At 40.9% G+C, this 22,208-nt stretch overlaps 1 protein-coding gene across 3 annotated transcripts in view; it reads right to left on the bottom strand.

Moving 5' to 3' along the window:
- The window catches only part of TBC1D1 (TBC1 domain family member 1), a 207,408-nt gene that overhangs the window by 32,649 nt on the left and 152,551 nt on the right, over positions 1-22,208 (bottom strand). For all 3 annotated transcript variants that reach the window (XM_037897936.2, XM_027822175.3, XM_027822174.3), the window contains 2 exons: positions 16,960-17,121; positions 11,088-11,246 (listed from right to left, as the gene is read on the bottom strand). In XM_037897936.2, coding sequence (XP_037753864.1) covers positions 11,088-11,246; positions 16,960-17,121 — 321 coding nt within the window. The remainder of the gene's footprint in view (positions 1-11,087; positions 11,247-16,959; positions 17,122-22,208) is intronic.

Here is a 22,208-nt window from a genome sequence, read left to right on the forward strand (position 1 = left end):
TACAATTCACGTCCTTTTAAACTTGTTTTCTTAGGCAAGGTTAACATCAACAAAGATTTGTCTTTCTTCGCTATTCCAGCTCTGACAAGGTCAGATACCGACACCCTTACTCATAGTTAGCTGTACTTTTCAATTCCGTGAATTCATTGGCACGTCTTGTGCTGCTCATTAGTCTTAACTACGAGCCTGGCTGTACACCTGCTCAGGAGTGGGGGCATGAGCTACTCACATTGCCAGCTGCAAAACAGGGAGGGAGAAAAGGCAGGCACCTTCTAGTGGGATGCTACTGCATGTGGGCAGAGAATGGCAAGAGCCTTGGCCCAGTTCTTCCAATGCGTCAGCCAGGAGCAAGCCAGCACAAAGCGAGTAAGCTGTGACAGGAAAGGGACGGGCATACCTTACTTCTCATGGAGCAAGGGGGAAGCAGGAACCAAATTGTGACTCTCAGTGCCCACCCTGCTGCTTGGGCGGTGGTGGTATGTACTGCCCCTTCCTCAGGCTGGACTGCAAGATACCAGTTCAGCCCAGTGTGAGTAACAGTATTATGATTTGGCCAAGATCTCCTTGACTTAACTTGGGAAAGCTCTGAAAGTATTATAGAACACATCCCCGAAAACAGCAATACCAGGAGGGATGAGCTGGAGTACCAATGAGAAGCACAGTCAGGAAAGTAACTGAAATACTTTCCTCATGGATTGCATTTTCTAAATGGAAAACCTACCTAATTCTCAATTACTGAGGGACCATCTCCACTCATTGTTATATTTTGCTTTCCACAACAAATCTCTGTACAACTTTTCATAGATTCATAGATATTAAGGTCAGAAGGGACCATTATGATCATCTAGTCTGACCTCCTGCACAACGCAGGCCACAGAATCTCACCCACCCACTCCTGCGAAAAACCTCTCACCTATGTCTGAGCTATTGAAGTCCTCAAATCGTGGTTTAAAGACTTCAATGAGCAGAGAATCCTCCAGCAAGTGACCCATGCCCCATGCTACAGAGGAAGGCGAAAAACCTCCAGGGCCTCTTCCAATCATGAGTGATGTACCTGAGTATTCGGATTCTAATATCTAAACTATATTGTTAAATTGTTGGATCATATTAAAGAAGTTCTGTATTAAAATCACAAATTGAGTTTGATTCCCCATAGTTTAAATTCCAGGGTATTACTCTTTAAGAGGTCTCTTGGTTTTTGGTACTGTTTCTCTCCCTCTATGTGTGAAACTTGCAAGCTGCTAATTGTGTTAGTACATTCTAAGACAGAGTCTGTTCTCAAAGCAATTCTTTGTAACAACAACTACTCACACAGAGAGAGACTCAAAGCAATACTCTGTAACAACAGAAACAGCACCCAGAGACTCCCCGCCCTTTTTTTGTATTCATCTCGCTTTGTTAACAATTGTGATTAAAATAGAGATAGAGGATGTATGTGGATGGATGCTTGGTGTGGATAATAACCGAATGATCAGGGAGGTGCCAGCCTAAGAATCCAGTGTCCATCGGCTGAAGAAGGCGTCAAGTGGAAATAACCAGAGGACCCCCGGAGGGCAGACTGGAATCCACCCAACAGCCTCAAGAATGGGAGAACCAAAGAACAAGATAACATCCAGTAGCAAGGAGCCGTCAGGAATGTGACATCTGCTGATCTATTCAGCAACAGCATGATGAAGCAATTCCCATAGACTGGCATAGGAAGAAATTCCTATAAAAATGGACTCTAGAAAGTGAGAACTTTGGGGTCTGATTCTGCAAACCAACTTCCAGGAGCATCAGATGAGCATCTGACAAGGCCCTGCTCCCTCCTCATGTCCAGGCCACCTGGCCAGTGGCTTGGCATGAGCAACTCTAAGGCTGGTAACTATGATAACAACCTTGCAGAACCTGTGTGTGTGTGTGTGTGTGTATGAATGAATGTGTGAATAAATATGAAATTGAATGGAATGTTATAGCTATAACTAACTGCTTACTATGATTCTTTCTGTATTCACAATAAATGTGGCATTTTGCCTTTTCCCCTTTAATAAGATCCTGCTGGTTTTTATTTTATTGGTATAACAAAATCTATTCCCCTAAATTTGGTTTTTGCAGATTATGTGCTCTATGTATCATATACTTTATCCACAAATACAAAGTTTGTTTTTAATCTAAGCACTATCGCCAGATGTACAGACACTCTTTTCTCAACCTATGTATGATATAATTTTTTTTACATTAGCTTTAATAAAATCTTTAAGCTACACATTATGAGAAAATACCCTCCTATCCTCAGAACACACAGGTTCCACCACACAGCTATGCATTCTCACACAAGAATTCTTGAAGATCTATTTCAGATAAACATATCTGATCGCCTAGAGAAATGCTAGTTGGAACATGCAAATTCTTTGTAACTACCTGTCCAGCTCTTTGCTGCTTGCCTGTTCACAACATTTTTTTTACTTCCCTCCTTAGGAGTATTTCATTTTCTTCGTTCATCTTATTAAAGTTTTAGGGCTTGGTCTGTCCTTCAGATATGTCTTTCCCATACAGTTTGAAAACATTAACGACTGAATTTATGCAAAAGCGCACAATTACTACTTTCACCAGGACATGCATTTGTTTTATATATCTGAGCACACAACGGAGACCATGAAGAGACAGTGTGTGTACACACACTTCTATTAGCATGGGGCAAAAGAGAAAACACCTGTAGACTACTGAACCATCAAGCCCCAAAAGCCTGCTGGTGAGCCATCCTATGCACTATTGACTAACTGCAGGAAAGGCTAGCCAACCCCCCTTCCCCAAACTTCATACTGTGGAGCTGACTAGACAGAGGAGATTTCAAATAAGATCACTGAAGCCTATATTCCCTTCTCTATTCTTAGCCTATCTGTGTCATACTGAGGCATGACCCAGGTACCTCTTGGTGCCAACTGGCAGAGGAAACAGGGATTACACAGGATTTTAGAGGGATCCCCTGGGTTGGATATCTGAATAATAGTTCATCAAAGGTGGCCTGTGAGGTCTCTACCAAGAATCAGTTGCTCACTGGTTGACACAATCATTGTGAGATGTACATATAGATAATCCTTAAAGAGTTGGGTATCTATACTGAAAATTATGCTCTTAAGATCTTAGAGTTAAGGCGGGTCACCGAGAGGTAACATACCTTGGAAATGTTCCTGTCAGGCAGGAAGTAACTGACACTTATAGTTAGTCCAATAAAAGATATTACCACAACCACCTTGTTTCTCCAATATCCTGGGGCCGACATGACTACAACATCTCCCTTTCTGGCCATTTGTGTATTGTATGTCTCACAGTGTATGCTAATTTGCAAACTGATCCAGGTGCAAATTCAGAGATTACAAAATTTACAGGAGAGGAAATCTACAACAGAGGGTCTCAACCTTTCCAGGCTACTGTATCCCTTTCAGGAGTCTGATGTGTCTTGTATACTCCAAGTTTCACCTCACTTAAAAATTACTTGCTTACAAAATCAGACAGAAAAATACAGAAGTGTCACAGCACACACTCACTGAAAAATTGCTTACTTTCTCATTTTTACCATATAATTATAAAATAAAATTGGAATATAAATATTGTACTTACTTTTCAGTGTATAGTATATAGAGCAATATAAACAAGTAATTGTATGAAATTTTAGTTTCCACTGACTTCACTAGTGCTTTTTATATAACTTATAAAATTAGGCAAATATGTAGATAAGATGATGTATCCCCTGGAAGACCTCTGCCAGTACACCTCGTTAAGAACGACTGATCTACAGGACCAAACAAACAGTAGGAAGGTGCCCTGTTAATGAACCCAAAGGATTGGTGTGGTACATCTTGAAGTTCAAAGAAACACCTTCACCTAGGAGGCAACTGACAGCACGCCTGCCTCATGGAAGAAGGGTCACAGCCTACCTGCTATAAAGCACTGCAAGGATTTTGGATCAGCAATACTTGGTTACACATGAGAATATCTTGTTAATTAATTCTAGGCTCTAGACCACCTGTTAGGTTTGTTTGTTTCCAATACTTCTGCTTGCTATCGCTTGAATCTCTATACTTTGTTCAATGAACTTAGGTAAGTTTACAGTGAAATCAAGTGTAAGTGCTGTGTCTTAAGTGGATCTGAGGTGGAACTGGTAAGCTGGGGTGGACTGTTCCTTTGGAAGCAGTTGCACTCCAGACAGCCTCTCAGAGGGCTTGAGGGTTGGAGTATACCAACGGCTGACCTGCAGAGGGACAGTGGGGCTTGCAAGCTCTAGAGGAGAGCGCTTGTATGTTGCCCGTGGCCAGTGAAGATGGGGAGCTGACCCAGGGCAGGCACAGCCAAGATTTCCTGATGCTAAGGATGGGTGGTACCTCACAAGACTAGGTACCGCTTGGAAGCATCACATTGGGACCACTCTTGAAAGTTATTACAGGCAGACCAATGGCCACTGCTCAGCCAACAAGCTGTGCAACCAGAAGTGCTTTATATTCTTTTTTCTTACTTTTTGTGCTGCTAAATGTTGGAATGTGATAGGCTAATAATACTCAGCACTGACTGTGACAGAGCAGTGGCACTGCATAACACAAGTATTTAAATACTCATAATGTGAATTGCAAGCAGTTGGTTGGCAGCCGTAGAAGTAATATCATGATCAAATCTACAACAGCCAAAAACCCTGCACAAAAAAATCCTCATTTTAAATGTGCTTTTGGCCTTTTACTATCAGCCATAAAACAAACAGCTTTGTAATATAACAAAAATTATTTACTCAGATTCCCTCTCTTTTGTTAGTAATTAACCATATCTCTCCACGGTTCTGAAGAATGCTAAACTCTTTGTAGTAGATGCAAGTGTGGTGATCTACCAATTAGAGGGGGGAAGGAACATTCTTCTCTACCGTATAACATCTGGGTCACTTTAACTAATCCTAGCCAATTCCCTCACAGCTGCCTCTGCTGAAGGGATTTACCTCTGTTCCTCACAAGTAAGAGCTTGTCTACACATGGAGTTGTTCAGATGCAACCCTAAGCCAATACCCTACAGTAGAACCTCAGAGTTATGAACACCAGAGTTACAAACTGACCAGTAACCACACACCTCATTTGGAACCAGAAATATGCAATCAGGCAGCAGCAGAGATAAGATTAAAAAAAAAGAAAAGAAAAGAAAATACAGTACAGTGCTGTGTTAAACCTAAACTACTAAAAAATAAAGGTAAAACAACATTTTTCTTCTACATAGTAAAGTTCAAAGCTCTATTAAGTCACTGTTCAGTTGCAAATTTTTGAAAGAACCACCATAACATTTTGTTCAGAGTTACAAACAACCTCCATTCCAGAGGAGTTCATAACTCTGAGGTTCTCCTACATTTCAGGAAAGGATATAAAACCCCATCATACCCAACTATTTCTGGTGAAAGTCTGTAGTACATTTAAAGTTGCCTGATTCTAGGTTTAAAGAATAGTTCATTCAGTTATACTCTCTATACAAATTGTAGTTTGTCTTCCCAAATGCATATTATTGCCAAAGTTTACTGATTTTATTAGTCTCAAACACAATTTTACCATAATACTTGGTTACTAGGGAAAACCAACCTAGGGCCCCAATCCCGCAAGGGGTTGAATATGGCTCTGTGCTGATGCAAAAAAATAAAAATAAGAAGATCCAATTGCAGGATCCGAATCTGAAGGCTCAGTTGCGTCCAACCTCTCAGAGAGGGCAAAGACTGTTTACTCTATCGATGACAACTTCTATATGAAGAATCAGGCCATGGCCAACCTATTCCACACCAGCCAGTGGTATTAGCTAGGGCAGAGGGAGAAGACGTTACACACTCTTCAAGGGTAACACAGCAGCCATGCTTTCTTGCCACTCCTGAAAGCATCAACCTTGTGTGAGGCGCAGGGCCTTGCAGGTGCTCTTGCTGGCATGGTAAGTGCATCTCCCTAACATGGGGCTGAGGTTTAATGCAGCAGTTTAGCCCCTATTCCTCTCAGCTAAATTACTATTCTACAAAAATTCTTTACTGTAATAATAGTAATAATAATAATAATAATCTATGTGCTACCTCTTCAGGATTACCAAACGGCACCTAAAATGCACAACGTCTATTAGTCATTCAGATTAAAGCAAAAAGTTGTACTGATTTTCCCTCAAGTTTTAACCAATTAACCACATGACAGTTGGTTAGCTATTTACAATTCATGCCTTCCATAAATGACAACAGTTTCATTACAATTTTTAGTAATCAATCATAATGATTATTCTTTCATGGACATGTGAAAAAAACCAAACCATAAACCACATTCTCCTTCCGTAGTACTCTGAAATATAGGACCAGTTTATCCATTTATTATGGTAGAATTCAATGCATGCTCTTTAGTCTAAGAGTTAATCAGGGATTACAACCGAGGAACAGTTGGAGTCTTCTTAGAAAAATAGATTAAATGTTTGTGTTTGAGACTGTACATTGAATTAAAACAATATCTAGGAGGAAAAAGGAGAATATTTATTTGAATTCTAATATATTTTCAACAGGGCTACAGGCCACACCATACCAAGTATTTATGGCTATGTAGGCAAAATTTTAATTGCCCTTCAGCCTGCAGCAGATTACTCCTGGGGGAATTCCATGCCAAAAAATTCAAAATTCTGTGCACAATATTTCAAAATTCTGCATATTTTATTTATTAAAATAACAATATAATCAGGCCGGTTTCAATTATTTTGGTAATTTATTTTAGAATATCTGTGGGCAAGTATTCCTGCAACAATACAGACAACAAAAAAGATTCAGGAAATATTTTTTGACAAATGGATTCCTTACTAAGCATAGTAATACCGAACTGTGAATAAAAATTAATTTAAACTACAATACAGAAAGGTATTTTCTGCGCCCCTCAAAAGCAGTGCAAAGGCTTGGGGGGGTCAGGGATAACAGAGGAGCTGAGGGAAGTAATTGCTAAGAAGAAGCCTGGGTGTGATCTTGGAAGGTTGTTGAGTGCACATGGGAAAAGTATGGAACAGAGGTTTCTTTGTGGGGGAGAGATTGTTAGGGAGTTGGGGAGCCTCCCCCATGCAGACCCTAGCTGACCCTTAGCCTCTCGCATTTAGTCAAGCACATCTGTCCCTGCACCCCCCCCATGTATCCCTGCATCCCCTCCCTCCAGCCCCAATCATCCCAGCACCCCCACTCAGCTACCTGTCCTCCCCCATCCCCATGTATCCTGCACCCCCACTCAGCCAGCCCTCCTCCCCGTCCCCATATGTTCCTGCACCCCCTGGTCCCTGCACCCCCATGTGGCCCTGCATCCCCATTCCCATTTAGCCCCTAGCTCAGCGCTGTCACCCCACTAGCTCCTGTGCCCCTGCCCCAGTCTGTCCCCACCACTAGCCCCTCCACTAATCTATGTGATCCTCCCCAGCAGCTCCACATGCCCTGCTCTATCCATTCCCCCATATCCTGTGCCTCCTCACTTGGCCCCAGGGGCACGGCACTGTAAGGCAGACTCTCCCGCTTCCTCTCCACGGCTGGCAGAGCTGGCTGCCCTCTCTTCTGGTGTCGTAGCAGTCCCTGGTGGGCTAAAGGTGTAATTGCAGCACCTTCCTGGCAGAACGTATTTTCTGCGGGGGTGGGGGAAATATCTGCAGGGGACATGAATTCTGTGCATGCACAGTGGCACAGAATTCCTCCAAGAGTAATATTTGGGTTCCAATATCTGGGTTCCAATGAGGAAAGACAGCTAACGGTAAAGATAAGCCTGTGGCTGGGATCATGGAGGGCAAGAAATAGTCAAGGGAAACCTATCTCGGAATGAGAAAAACAAATCTCTTTTGGATGGAAGCTATATATTGCCAGTGGAGAGGAGAGGCTGGAGTTGGTAGGGAACTACCGTTGAAAGAGGAGAAAGACTGCAATAGACAATACCTGCGGGGGGACAAGAAAGCAGCTTAACAAAGTTTGTGAAACTAAATGTCCGACTCATGAGTGAACATGGCTGGTATGCTGGTTGGGGAAGAGCATCGCTGCTGGTCACAGCTCTTAAGATGTCATTCTTGGCAATGTGCCAACATAATAGTGTTCAATAGGGATCCACATCTTAAAGAACACATGCTTTTAGGATTCAAAGTCTTTTGAGCTGAATCCTCTTTTGTGTTTTGGCGCAGAACTGTTATATTTTGGCAATTTGAGAGAGAGAAGTAATGCTGACAAGGGCAGAGAAAAGGAAAATGAACAGATATTCATGAAATAATGTCTTTTGGGTAGCCAAAGACTGTTTACCTTTAACTCCCTATCACTCTCAATAAAATTAGCTCAAATCACTCCTCTTTGACACCACCCTAAAACAACAGTTTCACACAATTTAGTCTTAGTATGTCACCCTCATATTATAAACACCCTGACAAGCTTTAAATGAAATACAAGAATGAAATGAAAAGGAGTACTTGTGGCACCTTAGAGACTAACCAATTTATTTGAGCATGAGCTTTCGTGAGCTACAGCTCACTTCATCGGATGCATACTGTGGAAATTGCAGAAGACATTATTATATACACAGACACCATGAAACAATACCTCCTCCCACCCCACTCTCCTGCTGGTAATAGCTTATCTAAAGTGATCAGGTATTGTTTCATGGTGTCTGTGTATATAATAATGTCTTCTGCAATTTCCACAGTATGCATCCGATGAAGTGAGCTGTAGCTCACGAAAGCTCATGCTCAAATAAATTGGTTAGTCTCTAAGGTGCCACAAGTACTCCTTTTCTTTTTGCGAATACAGACTAACACGGCTGTTACTCTGAAAAGAATGAAATGGAAGACGGGTACAGGCAAAGATTTTCTAAAATGTTGGCCTAAGGTTAAGCCTCCTAAATCTGTAGTAAGTGGCTTGACTAACAAGGGTGCTGAACATTCAGTAGCTCCCTATGAAGCCAAGGGCAACTGCTGAGCGCTCAGCACCTTTGAAAGTCAGGCTGCTTGTTCAGGTGCCTAGATATGATTTTAAGAACCTAATCTAGGCTCCTCTTTTTAAAAACCTTGACCATAGTGTGACGCAGGCAGACCAGATGCTCGCTCATGCCAAGGCCTCAGGCCTCACTGAACGCTTACAAATTCATAGCTGGAAACCAGTCTTCCTTACCTGTGTGTTAGCATTATCAAAAGAAATGTTAGCTGTTATGTTGATAAGGATGTGTTTAGTGTTTTCTAAAATGCTTGTCGGATGCTACATGGTATTGTTGTCACTCAGCGATATCCTATCTTGTAAAGCGAAAGCAAGCATTTGCATTGTAAACCTCTGTGACTATGTAACTCATCAAACAGGGAAAAAACATTGTGTAATGAAAATGATGGTGTCTGACAAGGAAGTGTTAAATTCTGTTCATTAAATGCAAATGAGCCATTGCATGGAATCAAAGATCAAAGACTTTAAGTGCATTCCCCCTCCCCATGAAGAAGGGACCTGCGTGGAGACTGTTGCTTTCAGTTTGGTTTCTGTGAGAAGTTAGAAATATGGACACAAGAAAAAATTCTTCATATCTGGAGTGTCTGGATCAGTGGTTCTCAACCAGCGTCCCAATTAGCACACAGCTGCGGCCCAGCTCAGTTGCATGCTAACGGCTAGTCTGCGTGGCGGGGTCCAGGTTCCCGGTTACAGAGTGCGGCGGAGTCGGGGCTGCAGCCTGGCTCTGTGAGCGCTGGGGCAGCCACACAGAGGGTGTCTGGGGCTTCCAGCCAGTCCCGTGGGGTTGGGGGTCCAGCTCAGCCGTCCGGCCCTGCGAGCTCTGGGGCAGGCGTGCCACGGGGGTCCAGGGCCCAGGGGGGCGGTCATGCGGGCAGCTGGCCGGCCCCGCACAGTGGGGTTTGGGGACAGGGCTGCCAATGCCCTGCCACCCGGTCCCTGAGGCCCAGGAAACACATTGTGGGCCACGATAAATAAGTTGAGAACCACGGGTCTGGATTCTAAAAGGGCAGAATAACTGAACAAGAAGTCTGAGATCCCCAAAGTTACTCTGGGTAGCCCTTAAAGACTTTTGGGAAACAGGCAGAGTACTACATCTCTGCTGCCTTTTGAAATTACAGACTGACTCACATGTACATATATTTTTACCTGCTTTAACCTCTCAGTAACTCTCATTCCTTTTTCTTAGCTAATAAACCTTTGGTTAGTTTACTATGGAAGTAACTTCTATAGCGTTGTTATTGGTGTGAGATCTATGATGTGAACTGACCTGGGTGAGTGACTGGTCTCTTGGGAGTTAGTGTAACCTGAATATTTTGTAATTTTTGGTGTAAGTAACCATTTATCACATAGTCCAGCTTGCCTGGGTAGCAAGATAGCCTGGAGTGTCGAAGAAAGCTGTCTGTGACTCCACTATAAGACTACTGTATTACTTTGGGAGTTCACATTTGGTCCTGGGTTGGTGAAATCTAATGATAGAACATACCACGGGTGGGGTGTCTGCCTTGCTTTTTGACAGTCTGCCCTGAGGCTGGCACTTTGGTCGTGAGCCACTCCAGACAGCATGACACACAGTATTTTAAAGGAGAAACTGAGTGAGACTCAATAAATACCTTGCAAGATATTTGAACTTCTGTCAGAGAGAATTGTTTACCAAAATAAAATAAAACCAAAATAATACCCATTAGAACCAAACTCCTACACTTTTCCAAGTAAAGCTGTTTTAAATAGAAAGCAGCACTGAGGATTAGAAATGAGTCTCACCTATTTTAAAACAAGCCTCAACTCTTACAAACAGATTTGTTTCCCTGGCAGTTTCTATCCCGTTGACTTTAGGAGTTCCCTGTCAAAGTCTGAAGTAAAGCTGCATTAATCACATATACCAAAGTGCTTATTAATGCCCTATCTAATAAGAGGAGATTGTAGAACATTTCTGCATTTGAAATATGGACTTAGTGATTGCTAATAATGTGAAGTAATTATTTTCAATTATATCAGATTAAAATCACTTCTCACCCATAACCTATTATTAATCCAAGAAACATTTTTACTAGTTATTTTCTTTGTTAGAATTCTCCCGCTCCAAAGGTTGTGAAACTTTAGTTCTCATTTCACAATGCTGCTGTAGACTTACCAAGGTCAATAAGTATTGCATGTTGCTGGGAAGTTAATTGTTTTAAGAGTTCTTTGTAGGGAGTGTCCTTTGGCTGCTGCTTACTTGGAAACTGATGTTTAAGATGGTATTGTTCTGCTAAAAACTTCCAGATCTCACCCCGGTGATGACGTGGTACTCCTTGCAAGAAAGGGAAAAAAATAAGGGTGAGTGGGAAATACTTTACTCTTCTAATCACAAGAGTTAAAATATGTCTCAAGTAAACAGTCCAGTAGAACCTCAGAGTTCTGAACCCCAGAGTTATGAACAACCCCCATTCCTGAGGTTTCATAACTCTTAGGTTCTACTGTATTAGCCGGAGTGAGGCTTGGGAGATCTATCTAACAGAAACTATCTGTGACCTTCCAAGTTATACACCCTGTGGAAGACTATAGAAGCTGGCTATGCAGCAGGCCTACCTAGTTAGAATTCAGGTTCATCTGGTTTGCAAAATGTACCCTCTTTCCCCCCACTGGCCAAAGCATAAAAATCCTAATGGGGGTGTGGTGTGTGCACACTGGTCATGGGGTTGGAACAGCAGCTGCATAAGACTGAAATTAGAATTATGCAACCATTTTGAGAGAAAAGCACCACAAACAAATAGCTACTGTACCAGCTTCTTTAGGCAAGTACCAGCCACATAGGCCTCTAAGCAACCTAAAACTGCTGAACTGTGAAGTTACAAGTCTTCTCCACAGCTTTCCAAGCTGAAGTACACAATCTAAAGCTTTTTGATGGAATTGATATAGATTAGTTTCTAATACCGCAAACTATTGTCCTTCTGGTTGGCACAATCAGAAATTTGGGAATCATCAAGAAAGGGGTAGATAATAAGACAGAAAATATCATATTGCCTCTGTATAACTCCACAGTACGCCCACACCTTGAATACTGCATGCAGATGTGGTCGCCCCATCTCAAAAAAGATATACACTGGACCCTCACCAGAACGCGGGATTTGGGATCCATGCGTGGTACGGCATTAAAGCGGGGACCGCGTTATAGCTGGGACTACGTTAAAATGAATTGCAATTAAAGTAATTAAATTTGGGGTCCATGGCCACGACCTCATTATATAAGAATTCGCACTATGTAGACACGCGTTCTAGCGAGGGTCCAGTGTACTGGAGTTGGAAAAAGTAAAGAAAAGGGCAACAAAAATGATTAGGGGATAGAACAGCTTCCGTATGAGGAGAAGACTGGGACTTTTCAGCTTGGAAAAGAGGCAACTAAGGGGGGATATGATAGAGGTCTATAAAATCATGAGTGGTATAGAAAAAGTAAATAAGGAAGTGTTATTTACTCCTTCTCATAATACAAGAACAAGAAGCCACCAAATGAAATTAATAGGTAGCAGGTTTAAAACAAACACAAGGAAGTATTTTTTCACACAATGCACTGTCAACCCTTGCCGGAGGGTGTTATGAAGGTCAAGACTATAAAAGGGTTCAAAAGGGAGCTAGATAGATTCATGGAAGATAGGTCCATCAATGGCTATTAGCCAGAATTGGCAGGAATGGTGTCCCTAGCCTCTGTTTGCCAGAAGCTGGGATTGGGTGACAGGGCATGGATCACTTGATGATACCCGGTCTGTTCATTCCTTTTGGGGCACCTGCCATTGGCCACTGTCAGAGGACAGGATACTGGGCTTGATGGATCTTTGGTCTGACCCAGTATGGCCATTCTTATAAGGTACTGTGCACTAGGATTCATGCACAACGTAAGCACCCAGCATGTACAATTCAGACATCATCTAGTGATTAAAACACAGGCCTGACAGTTAGGAGGCATGTGTCCTATTCTCACTTCTGCTATAGGCTTGCTGTGCGACCTTGGGCAAGTAACCATATTTTAAAGCCTCACTTTCCCCATCTGAAAGAGGAGATAATGCTCCTTTCCAAAATCATACAGGTGATGGGAGGCTTAATTTATGATTACTTGCAATGCACTGAAATCTGTAGATAGAGAAGTGCAAAGTATTATCATAACTAAGGCCCTACCAAATTCATGGTCCATTTTGGTCAATTTCATGGTCATAGGATTTTAAAAATCATAAATGTCATGATTTCAGCTATTTAAATCTGAAATTTCATGGTGTTATAATTGTATAGGTCCTGATCCAAAAAGGAGTTGGGGGGGCGGGGGGGCACACGGTTATTGTAGGGGGTTTGTGGAACCACTATCCTTACTTCTACGCTGCTGTCGGCAGCGGAGCTGCTTTCAGAGCTGGGCAGCCGGAGAACAGTGGCTGCCGGCCAGGATCCCGGCTCTGAAGGCAGAGTTGCCGCCAACAGCAGCGCAGAAGTAAGGGTGGCCTGGTATGATATTGCCACCTTTACTTCAGTGCTGCTGCTAGCGGGGCGCTGCCTTCAGTGCTGGGCACTTGGCCAACAGCCACTGCTCTCCGGCCACCCAGCTCTGAAGGCAGCACAGAAGTAAGGGTGGCAAAACTGTGACCGCCCCCTAAAATAAACTTCCGACCCCCCCCCCGCAACTCCCTTTTAGGTCAGTGCCCCCAATTTGAGAAAAACTGGTCTCCTTGTTAAATCTGTAAAGTATAGGGCAAAATCACACAAAAGACCAAATTTCACAGTTCGTGACATGTTTTTCATGGCTGTGAATTTGGTAGGACCCTAATTATAATGGTTCAGGCTGTGTTACTATTCAACATGAGGAAAGGTACTTTACACGAAGAAGTCACTAGGGCTACTCATAGCATAAGATTCTATTCAATGCAAATAAGGATATTCCAATCTAGTCTTAAATGTGTTGGAATCAAGGGTTCACTTTTAGAGTAATCTATGAGTTGTGGTTTTTATTGTTTCTTTTGGTAAATATTTAAAACATAGTAAGAGATCAACACAGGAGGTCAAAATTAAGTCAGTTATCAAATAAGGGCTGAGTGGAGTCAGACCAAAACTTTTTTCTTTTCTTTTTCTTTTATTGGGGAAAATATGCAGATTCTGCTACACTAAAACAACTTTTGTCAATTTCACTCAATTGTTTCAATTGGGGGGAAAACCTAAATGTTTCATTTTTGATATCTGTGAGAAAAAATATTTTTATTCAAAACAGCTTTGCATTTTCAAATTTCCTTTAATTTTATTTTAAATTAAAAAAACAACAACATTAAAAGCTTGAAATCAAAAATGTTTAGTTAATCAAAACAAAATTTTCCTTGACTTTTCAGAATTGCCCGTGAACTAAAAATATCTGTTATTGGCCTGGCTCTAGAAGAAATATATACGAGCACAATTTTACTGTACTTCCTTACATAAAAAACAAAATGAGTAAGTATTTTTCTGATATGTATTTTTAATAGACCATCATTATCTCCAGATCATTACTTTATAGTGAGACTCCTGTAAGAACATGCTAAGAGCAAAACTGATATTTGAAGCAAAACCAGTGCAGAATGTAAATAGGGAGTATCTTCACAACTACTTTCAGTGTTTTGAACTTGGTTACTGAATAAAAATACATCAAATGGTGTAAACAGGCTTTTGGATTCACTGAAGGAACCAGATTCTGTTCTCAATTACGCTCCTGCAATTCCATTAGCTTCAATTGGGTGAACAGGTAACTGGCAGTAGACTTTGGCCAACAGTATAAATCTATTGCTACTGTATACACCATTACAGATCAATTAAATCCCCTTCAGGGCAAATAGCTGATAAATTATTCCCATATCAATTATATCTGTGCATACTGCAACATCCACATAAACAAGGTATTTAGTCCAGCAGTTCCCCAATTGAAGATATTTTGTATTTAGATGCTATTATTGATTAAGACTCATACTAAATATATTTATCTGCTTGCTTCAACCAGTATAACAGTAAAAAATTACTAGAAAAAACTCATTCTGAATTAGGATTTGGTGTACAGTATGTTTGCTGAATTCTGCCCCCCCCCCCCTTTTTTTCCTTTTTTTTCCATTCATCTCATGTTCTCCTTCTGGTTCTTTTCTTTTTTGGTGGAGTTTCTTTCTAAAATCAGTTTAAGGACATTTTTTTCATTGTCAGGAATTAAGTTAGAAACTTGGAGCCTCACGTTGGTATTTTGGAGTTATAAATCAACTGGTCTGGTGTCATTTGCCTATCTAAGGCCTGGTCTACACTGGGGGGTGGGGGATCGATCTAAGATACGCAACTTCAGCTGTGAGAATAGCATAGCTGAAGCCAACGTATCTTAGGTTGACTTACCTCGTGTCCTCACTGTGCGGGGTCAACTGCCGCCGCTCCCCCATCGACTCCGCTTCTGTCTCTCGCCGCGTTGGAGTACAGGAGTCGACGGCAGAGTGATCAGGAATCGATTTATCGCGTCTACACTAGATGTGATAAATCGATCCCCGCTAGATCGATCACTACCCGCCAATCCGGCTCAACAACCTATTTTATTAAACATCTGCCAACAGTGGATGATGGTTAGTTACCTACCCAAAAACCTAGTATGCTACACAGACTGGGAATGTACAGTGCCTGGCTCAGCAGGGCTGAAGCCTCCAAACACTACTACAATACAGACAGTAATAGATGAACAATGGCCAATTTTGTCAAACACGTTTTTTCAAAAAAACCTTAGGCTGTGTCCACTTTACTGCTATTAAGACCCAACTGTTCATCCATTTCTGAAATACTTAGGAAGAAAGCTATGCCATGTCTGCCAGATATTTGGAGATATATAGGCAGTGTGGTAGAGGGGACTCAGCTGACAAATGGACAACGGCAAAGAATGTTTGTTCTGGTATTGCATAGAAAACATCAGAGGGGAAAACAGATATTTTCTCATTAGCATGTGTGGAGCTCATGCATCTTCAGCAAGCTGTTACCCATGAAGGCTATTTACTGCTACTTTGAACCTTCTAGGCTTCATGATGACTGATAATTCAAGGCATTCAAAAGCATTTTTTCCACCTCCTTTTTCAAAAAGCCTATGGTACACTCAGCAACCTGTACAACTCAGTCAGATAAATCTGCACTGCACTGTGGAAGATATGGTCCTCCCGGGAAGCCAGCTCCTAGGAGAGCCTGAACTATAACTCCCATAGGCAATATTCTAGGAAAATGTAATTTAATGCTAATCTGACTCAAAGGAAGCCTTCTGAGTCCTTTCAACATAAGAAAACATTTTGATTTCAGGAATCTCAAAATGTTTTGATCAAAAATATTGAAATGAAAAGCTCTGACATTTAAAAAAATTCTATTCAGAATTTGTTCTGTGAAAAATTTTGAAATTTCAACTTTTCATCTAATTGCAGAATGAAAACTAACATGGGACTTTCCTGCAGGACTGAAATTACAAATTTAACTCAGCTGTAGTAGATATCATTGTCTCACTTGGGACCACTTTGTTCCCTTGTACAGATACTGTATTGAACCTCTTTCTGACAATGTGCAGTAAGAGCTGGGACAGGATTTCCAGGTAACAGTTTAGAGAGTTTACTCTGCTCTTTACATGAATAAATCTTTGAGGGGTTATCTGTGTTTATTTTCAACTCAAGTTATAACAGCGTCTAATACAATTGAGCTGCCTTTGCTACAACTCTGCTGTCCAAATCTCTCTTCCCCTTAGGATGAAGTTCATTAAAAGTGAATGTCACATACTCTACCCTCAGCTCCATGGTTGCAACTATGGTTTAAAATCAATGTGAGTGGCAAATGTGTAGCTAAGGGGCAGCGGGCCTCAAATGTATCAATTTGAACAGTGTCAATTGTTTAGTTAGACCACTGTGAACACCCCACTTAATAAGGTGATAAGAGAACTGATATTGGTAGAGAAAAGCAATCAGAGTGACCTCTAACATTAAGTTGTACATGAATTCCACCATTTCAAAAATATAGGCCATGCTTACCTTGCCCAACAGCAGAATGTATTGTTTCCATGTCAGTTTTTGTCTTTGACCTTCCTGGTGTACTCAGCATTTTTTCCCAAACCAAAGTTACATCTTTCAAGCACGGAGTGATTTCTTCATAATCAAGTTTCAGACGCCTGTTCAGCAAATTGTTTTCAGAAGCTAGGAAATGAGATTAACAGTGTACCAGTTAAGATTGTACAATACTATCGAACAGATTCACTTACAGAGGGCCTTATCATGCAAACGTCCACGCAGATGCCTGTCTACATCACTGAAGATGTAGGACTTTTGACAAGCTCCGTAAGAATTTCAGGATGCTTTTTTGTTTTAAACTGCTCTAGTTGTGCAGTTCTGTTGGAAGCCATTCTGTTAAAATCCATTCTGCATGGCAACTCAGATGAAGAGCCTTACAACTAGTCAAATCTTTAAAACTGAAAGAGACACTGAAGATGGTTAATGAAACAGGCAAGATTGTTAAAGACAATTTTGATTTTTCCTCTTCATAAAAAGGATTTAGTGTAAACAAGACCAAAACTGAACATGAGATATAAAAGTAACGTAGTCTGCCCCTTTGTAAGCTACCCTCCCTTTTGACTCAGAGTTATCGAGGAGTATTGCTATTTATTAGGAGTAGAACACAGTTACAACACTGAGCACACACCATAATAAAAGTCTGTGGCAAGTCTACTGAGAATTTTAGGGATATCAATTTTTAAAGGGGGATCAGGGAGTCAGCTGATTTTGTTGGAGGATGGTGGTGAAATGGTCACAGCCTTTGCACATGTGAGAAAGTAAGCAGAAGCACTATTTTGACCATGTGAAGGCTTGGGGAGACCCTAGAAATGCAAGAGAGGCAAGAGGAGATAAAGGGTATGTCTACACTGCAGACACCCACTCTGGTTTGTGGGGCGCGGGCTAATTGCGGTGTCAGCAGGATCCTCGTGCCTGGGCTACAGCCCAAGCCTGAATATCTACATCACAATTAAACAGTCCCTTAGCCTGAGCCCCTTAGCCCGAGTCAGCTGGCACAGGCCAGCCTCAGGGGTTTAATTGCTGTGCAGGCATACCCAAAGAGGAATGAGGATTTAAAGTGTTAAAAAAATTAACTCATATTAAATCCCAAGCAGGTCTCCTGAGTTGAAACCATGTTTAAAAAGTTATGTGTCATAAAGTTTCCATCACTTTAATGATGTTTGTGTGATATATGCACAATACCTCGTTGCTGTGACGATGCATTACTGTAATGCATTACAGTGTACTGTCATTCTGAGGACATATTATTACCATACATCAGAAGACTACTGTCACTTTGATGATTTAATACCATAATACTTCACCAAAACAACACTCCTATTTATCACTGTGTTGAGACAATCTAAGTTAAAAGGACAAAGTAATTTTTTAATAGTTTAACTCTCCATTGTTAAAGCTGTTTATACAAATTTAAGTCTTATTTTGTTGGTTCTTCCTCTCTCCCATTTACGGTAGAGCTGTAGTTAGTAATATTGAGAACGATACTTTAAAAAAAATTAATTTACAAAATCTCTGATCATGCCAAGATACTTTGTGTAACAGCATTATTGACTGTGTCATTACAGCTCTGGGTATAGTTTGCTATACAACTTCTGCCACTGAAGTTTTTAAAGCACTGATTTTTGTGGGTCACATGAAGCAAGGGCTATTTTTCAATTTGTCAGAAAGGAATGGTAAACTGGATATAGTTAGAAAATTTTCACCTTTAAATTATATAACGATTCAGGCCCCAATCCTGCGAGCATTTATCACGTGAACAACTCAGTAGAATTACTCGTGTGAGTTAAATTATGAGTTTTTGCAGGATTGGGGCCTTTTAGTTTCCCAATGAATCAATTTGTAGGCCTTTTGTGACATTTCATTAATCTGAATAACCTAAATCCTTGAAATTTATTTAAATTTTTTTTTGTTCCTAAATCCATTTTGAGGTAATAGGTTTCCTGGAAAGTAAGTTAAAGGCATCAGCAGAGACTTTAATCACTGCAGTGTTTTCCAAGGCAAGCGAGCTCACCTTATGACTTAGTTTACTGGGGCTTAGGCAAGCAAAAGTAACCAGTGAATCCAGCTGTTTTGTTTCACATCCCACACTAGTATGATATACTCTTCTAGAATGCTATCTGGCCTTAGAAGCACAGATTGCAGCACTAAATACTGAATTCAGACTGTGTAGAAAGATTACGCAAACTAAACAGTTATACTCATGGCAATCCAATGCACAAGACTGAATTCCCACTTCTGTTTCAACTATAAAAAGAAAAGGAGTACTTGTGGCACCTTAGAGAGTAACCAATTTATTTGAGCATAAGCTTTCGTGAGCTACAGCATCCGATGAAGTGAGCTGTAGCTCACGAAAGCTTATGCTCAAATAAATTGGTTAGTCTCTAAGGTGCCACAAGTACTCCTTTTCTTTTTGCGAATACAGACTAACACGGCTGTTACTCTGAAACCTGTTTCAACTATGTGGTTTTTCCTCCTCCCAAGTTAACGACGTAGGAATTTACAAAATTAAAAACTAAAATGCTTCATCCTTACTGGATATCATTATAATGACCACCATTTTCCAGATGGATAAACTGAGTCACAGGGACATCACAGACTAGATTTACAAAGGCATGTGCCTAAAGATGCTGATAGACACCTTACAAAAACACCTAAACGGGTTAGGCACTTAATTCCCATTGAGTTAGGTGCCTAACCTGTTTATGTACATCTGTAAATCCCACTGGGTACCTGACTGCATCTTTAGGCGCTTAAATACCTTTATAAAGATAGCTCCAAGTGACGTGGCCAAACCTTTGGTGATGTCAAATATGAAATTGCTTAACATTAATCTTCAAGGTAACTGACTGCAATTATGATGAGAACTAACATGAGAATTAGTGGTATAGTTTACTATATGCTTCTAATCTCAGTCTGTTACCCTAAACTTACTGATAAGGAACCTCTATGTTACCATACTCAAAAGTCCTTAAGATTGATTTGTTTTAGGATTTGACATGATGATGTATTCTTACTAGTTTCACTGATTTGTATTTGTGGTTGTATCCCTCTAATACTAGAGGGAAAAGAAATTCTAACTAGAAATTATTATTTAAAATGTTTGTAAGAGGTCACTTTTTTCGTGTTTGTCTGTTTCCAAATCACAGTTGCCAACTTTCACATGGTAAAGTTGCACCCCAACTTTCACAATAAACCAAAAATCAAGCTAATCCCATTTCAAAACAAGGCCAAAACAAGCCAATCCCTAAGAACCCCAACACTCTATGTGAGTAGATCCCCCCAGCGCGCAGTCTGGGACTGTGATAGGCCCACTGTGCACCCTGTCTCTCTTCCCCCCTTGCCCCTGCTTTCCCCTGCTTGCTGGGAGCCAATCAAAAAACAGAAGCAACAAGCTACAACAAGCAACAAGCTAGAAGCCCAAAACTTGCCAACAAGCAACTCACAAGCCCACTAAGCCAAAAACAAGCCAAATTTCTGAGGTTTTTTTTGCAGGTTTGGCGTGTCTGTTCCACATATCCATCCTGCTGTGCCAAAGGAATGGTTAAAAAACCCAAACATAAATTTTATCCAGAATTTTCTTTTAATGTACCAGAGATTTGATTCTGAGTAAAGGAATAATTATTTATTACTTTTTAAATAAAGTGAAACAGACTTTCACTTTACACTCTACAAGGCATTTTAAACACAATGACAAGGGTCATGTTTATTAATGTGCCTTTTCTGGCTGGCTTAGTGCTGGAATTCTGCTTTTGGTACCGCCTCTGCCTTTAAAGTCAACTGTTACTGGTATCCAGTATTTCATGCCCAGGGTCAGGGCCAATCAGAGCGGGGGAGCCAGGAGGGCCATTTGGCCTGGGTCTCAAGCTCAAAGGGAGACTCAAATTTAGAAACTTATTAATGTTTTGGCATTTGATAAGTTTCACAGCTTGTTTTTATGCGCATCCCTATCGAACCAGAAAAGCATTTGTTAAATAAAAAATTATTCAAACTATGTCTCACTGTTTTTTGGTGCCTTATTTTGTTTTCATGTGTTGTCATTTTTTATTATGGCTAGGGGCCTCAAAAGCTGGAAGTGGCTTGGGCCTCTCTGGACCCCTGAGAGGGCCTGCCCAGGGTCATATAAAGTTGGCTCAGGAATGGAATTACAACCACAAAACAAAGGACACATCTACATGGGGACTTTTGGTGAGAAGCCACAAGAGGAGTGAGTGAAACTAGGATACAGAAAGAAACCCTAAAGATTAAAAGAAAGCAATGCACCTTTGTTTTTGTAATGCTTGGCTGCAAATTAAAAAAAAAAAAGTCTTACTCCATAACTGCTCTTCTTCTCTTTCCTCCTCTTCACGCTGCCATCGTTTACCTTCAGTACTGCTGAAAGCAAGGCTTCAAAGAATCTAACCTCCTGTGACCTCACTCTTCAATTTCTGCAGTCTGGAGATGTCCCTCCTTCAAATGATGAGACTTTTGCAGTGAACGCAAGTAGTGCTAGTGACAACGGAGGTTTGTGCAGAGAATAACATACAAATAATGTGATTTATTCTCCTCTAGGTCTGCGCACCTACCTATCCAGACTGAAGGGAAAAAAATGGTCTGTTGCTATGTTAGCCAGGACTACTCCTTTCAGATCAGTATTTAGACTCTCTGTACTGGTATGTTCAACAAATATGCAATATGTAATTAGAGGTGAGCCAAACTACTATAGCAAAATTAGAATTGGGTCTATACATGTTGACCTTTCTGTAGGACGAGAATTAGGCACTCTCGGGCTAAACAAGTTCAGATGCATTATGGTTACACTTCTATTGAAGTGTGATTTATCTACACATTCTTGGTAGGACATGTCATAAATTATACCCTGATGTTCCAACATCTTTTTTACTACAAATTGCTCTATGCTTGAACATTGAATTAAAAGAATTACAGCACCAATTATGTGTCAGCTTAGAAAGTGACTCTATATCTCTAAATAAATGCAACTCCACTCAACAGAGGACCCAACTTGTCCACATTTTCTTCAAGTCAAAAAGAATATCATATAAAAAAACCAAAACATAAGGCCCCTGGTTTTCCTACATGAAAATAATTTTAAAATAAGAATCGCAGTAGCAGCTTGCATTAGAGCTGATGGGCAAACTGTTAGTCACTTTTTGTTTGTCTTTTGCAATTAACAGTATTATCTGGTACTTGAACATTTGGAAGCATAATTTTACCTG

This window comes from Chelonia mydas, chromosome 4 (genome assembly GCF_015237465.2).
Source record: "Chelonia mydas isolate rCheMyd1 chromosome 4, rCheMyd1.pri.v2, whole genome shotgun sequence".
Lineage (NCBI taxonomy): Eukaryota > Metazoa > Chordata > Testudines > Cheloniidae > Chelonia > Chelonia mydas.